The sequence below is a fragment of the Eurypyga helias genome, unplaced genomic scaffold (assembly GCF_000690775.1).
Source record: "Eurypyga helias isolate BGI_N326 unplaced genomic scaffold, ASM69077v1 scaffold323, whole genome shotgun sequence".
In the NCBI taxonomy this organism is placed as follows: domain Eukaryota; kingdom Metazoa; phylum Chordata; class Aves; order Eurypygiformes; family Eurypygidae; genus Eurypyga; species Eurypyga helias.
In genome coordinates, this window is record NW_010241591.1 from 1 (window position 1) to 4,090 (window position 4,090).

General features: G+C 44.4%; 1 protein-coding gene across 1 annotated transcript in view; it reads left to right on the forward strand.

Annotated features, from left to right (window-relative positions):
• Positions 1-809: 809 nt before the first annotated feature.
• The window catches only part of LOC104507474 (WASH complex subunit 7-like), a 5,126-nt gene continuing 1,845 nt past the window's right edge, over positions 810-4,090 (forward strand). Inside the window, exons 1-5 of the mRNA XM_010148776.1 lie at positions 810-870; positions 1,196-1,282; positions 1,776-1,923; positions 3,191-3,287; positions 3,773-3,969. Of these exons, the coding sequence (XP_010147078.1) occupies positions 812-870; positions 1,196-1,282; positions 1,776-1,923; positions 3,191-3,287; positions 3,773-3,969 (588 nt within the window). The 5' untranslated portion in view covers positions 810-811. The remainder of the gene's footprint in view (positions 871-1,195; positions 1,283-1,775; positions 1,924-3,190; positions 3,288-3,772; positions 3,970-4,090) is intronic.

Consider the following 4,090-nt stretch of genomic DNA (forward strand, 5'->3'; position numbering starts at 1 on the left):
AGTGAGAGCCAGACCCAGAGAGCCTAACAGCTGCCACAGCAGATTCCGAGCGAACCCCATCAGCGATAGCAAGCCCAGGAAAACTGAACAAACCCACCAACTCCCTCCCAAACGAGCCAGCACAGGAGTGAGCAAAGCAGCTAACGCAGCTGTCAGGGAGAGGGTCAGCAAGTGTACGGGAGCGAACGAGAGAGAGTAAGGGAGAGAGTGATGGCTCCCAGACCCCCTCCTCGCCTCTGCCCCGAGCATGATGTACTATGGAATGAAATACTTCCCTGGTCAGTTTGGGTCAGGTGCCTGAACTGTGTGTCCCCTGCACTGTCTGTAGCGAGACAGCGAGAGCTGGGAATGCAGCTGCAGGATCAGAAGTGGAGAAAGACCTTGAATTCAGTGCAGGCATTCCCCAGCGCCAGCTGAGACCTGATCAGTGCTGCTCTCTGCATCCAGGAACAGCTTCCTAGCAGCCACGGTAAAGAGAGTTAACGCTTTCCTGACTGAACCCAGCACAGATGTTCAGGACTGATCTGAACCTGGAAACGTTTAATGTGCCCAGTGGACAGAATTTGTGCTATTTGGCCCTTAGGCTATCGCAGAGGTGAACACAGCCTGACTGGACAACACATTTCTGGTCTCTTTCTCCATACAGACGTTGATACTGGGGTTCAACACAACTTTTTTAACTTGGCTTTCAGACAGTTTCCTTGCTAGAACTGTGTAGCAACTTTAGTTGACATTCCAGACCTTATAGGAGCTATGAAGAATGTGTGTGTATTTAATTAAAAGTGGCTTTCTTGTTTTTAAAGGCAACGCTATGGGTTATGTACGAATGATAAGATCCGGTGGACTTCACTGCTGTAGTAGTGCAATTAGGTACTTCCACAAACATTTCATTTTTTTCTGTTTGCTCCTTCTCATCCCTTTATTCCTTGTTCATACCGATATTCCCTAGATTCTTACCCATATCCCATAATTTTTTTGAAAAGTTCCATTTTTACGGCCTCATTGAAGTGGAATGACCCAAACCAGTGCTGGAATTCATACCTGTACAATCATTGCCATAAACCCCTAAAAATCAAATTCTATGGGAAAACACTGGTCAAGGGTTAATAGAATGTAGGTCATTAGTTGTGGCAGATAGCCATATTCAGTCAGCAGAGACAGCTGAGCATACTCCTAACACACAGTAAGTTTTCAGGTTCGTTCCTGATCTGGAAGATATTGTTAACTTTGAGGAGCTGGTGAAAGAAGAAGGACTCTCAGAAGAAACACAAAAAGCAGCAAGGTACCCTCACATAATGCTTTTGAGGTCTGGGGCAGGGATGAGAGAATTGTAATTTTGAAGCTGTAAATACAGTTGTTAGTTGTGTGTGTTAAAAGCTCAGCTGAATTTTTGCAAACACGTTTGCTCTTCTGCAAAGCAAACAGAAACAGTAGCTCTGAAAATGCCAAGCGGCATGTGTACTAACAGCCTATTAGAATCTGGTTTCCTGGTTAAAATTCTCGTGGTTTGAAGCCTAGCAAGCCTTCCTCTCCACGTGGCTGACGTTTACTTTTAGAATGACCAGGGCCTTGGGAAAACAAGATGCAAGTATTCCGTTCAGAGACCCTGTTTGGTTTATAACATGATTCGAGGTGGCTGCAGAGGTAGGGTGTCACCTTGGGTACCCTGGTCCAACTACAGGATTGTGGGTGAAGAGAGGGTTGTTAGCCTGGGGGGTGAGTAAGCAAAGAAACTTCCAGCAGAAGCCAGGTGACACACTGCTTCTCCTTTGCAGGCAGTTGGACTCGGTCCTCGGCGATCTCACGCGTAACTTTGCAGAAGGAACGGAGTACTTCAAGATGCTTGTGGACGTATTTGCTCCCGAATTCCGCAGTCCAAAGAACATGCACTTGCGGAACTTCTACATAATTGTTCCCCCGCTGGTTAGTGTTTGCACTCTGTGTGCCAGTACTTGATTTTTAAAAATTTTATCAGATTGGGTTTGTGGTCAAACATTTTGCATTAGGCCGTTTGCATGTCCTACTTTCTTCCCTGATAAGGAGCGGGATTGCTTTGAGTGTGGCTCGGGTGACAGTTGTGCAAAGCCACGTTTTTCTTTATTTACCCCAGTTCATGTACTAGCTCAAAAGGTAACTTTAAAAACTTCTTCTCGGGCTTGAATTAAATTTGGGGAAGCCAAGATGAAAAGGGAAGTGTTGGCAAAGCAAGGATGAAGGGAGTTTAAAGTCATGTTCTTTTGGCTCTTGTGTGTGTGCTCTTTCTGCATCACACTGGGAATCTTTAGGCTCTTTTAGTGTCATGTTCTAATGCAGCAAAGTGGGGGCCCTGTCTCGTGCAGTTGGGCCTGCTTTTGCTAATAAGCCTTGTTTGGAAAAGGTCCGACTGGATTGAGGTGAGGCACGCTTGAGCCCAGCATTCTGGGCACTCGGAAGCAGTTCACTTGGAAGGCCTGAATGATCTAAACGGATTCATGTGTAAAGTCCCAGTTTAGAAACTAACTGGGAATGTTGAAGAGCCATAAACAAGACTGTGAGAGGACAGAGGTGTCATGGTGGTAGAAGTGAGGGAAAGCAAAGGCTTGTGACAACCCCTTTTGTTCTTTCTCCTTCCCGTTTGTGGAGTTCCAGTTTTAAAAAGGCATTTTGGTGGAGTTACATTTGAAACTGTCATACATTTTTGAGGGGTTGTTCATGTACACACGTTTCCGTGTCTCAAGAGTAGCTACTGCATGGAAATGCGTACCCGTCGCTCAGCACTGCTGCCTGGATCTGTTGTTCAGCATCACTCTGAGCTGATGGCTACCGAAAGATTTCTGCTGTTTTCCAAAGGGAGTGAAATCATGTACTGGAGCTGTAACACACTAATCCCACTAAGCTTTCCAAGAACTTGGGCTATTTTAATTATCCGTGTTTACCTCTAGTAATCATCAAAAGAATGCAAAGTAAAAGAGTCTGACAGCAAAGATGAAGATGTACCATTGTTTTTTTACTTATGTAAGTGTTTTCCAAAGCTGAACTTACTTTCTTCCAAAAAAACTCTAGCAAAAGGACAAGTTTTCATACAAAAATGCCTAATGCAATTAGCACGGTTTTGGGCATGGGATTATCTTCAGAGGTAACAGTGTGTATGTGAATACCTTTTAAAATTTCTGAGTCCTGATGATTCCAAGGCAGCTTCTCACTCTTTCAGACCCTCAATTTTGTAGAACATTCCATCAGTTGCAAGGAGAAATTGAATAAGAAGAACAAAAGTGGAGCAGCTTTCACTGATGACGGGTTTGCCATGGGTAAGTTTCGGCATGCTGACTAGCCTCGGGTAAGCCAGTGTAACGCGTATTTGCAAGAAAAGTTTTGTTCCTATTTTGTGTGTTCCCGGAATTAAAAACCCTGTAACTTTAAATTTGGGTTCTCCTGGCTTCAGCACAGTGGATTTGAGGGCTGTTGTTGTGTTCAGAATCTCGTAAGCCTGGAATAGCTGAGTATGGGGGCTGCCAGTTTTGTCATGTGTTGATGCTCCCTGATTTCTTTCCAAGCTTGTACGTCTCCGCGGCTGGGAAGGTAAGCAAGCCGTTGGATAAGTTGTGAGGTTTTCAAAAATTGAAGCTTGTTTTTACTATGATTTTTTTTTCCTGTTAGATTTAATTGTAAATTAAATGCAATTTACATTTTATCTGTGTGGGAATTATCAACTTAGGCTGATCCATTAAAGACATGCACAAACGTTTTACAAATTGTGTGTTGACCTTGGTGCGTGGTTTGTTAACGACTGTAGGTGTGGCTTACATTCTGAAGCTTTTGGATCAGTACCAGGAGTTCGATTCTCTGCACTGGTTCCAGTCTGTTAGAGAGAAGTATGTGAAAGAAATAAGAGCAGTAGCTAAGCAACAGAACGTGCAGTCCACCAACCAAGATGAAAAGCTACTACAGACGATGAACCTCACCCACAAGCGACTGGAAGTTTGTTTACAGGTATGGCATGGGCCTAGTTATCAGCTCTGCACTGTCCCACCACAGTGCAGGTATCTTGTCTCACAGAGCTTATCAAGGGCAAAAAGCACAGGGCGTTGTCTACAGCAAAAGTGCAGAAAGA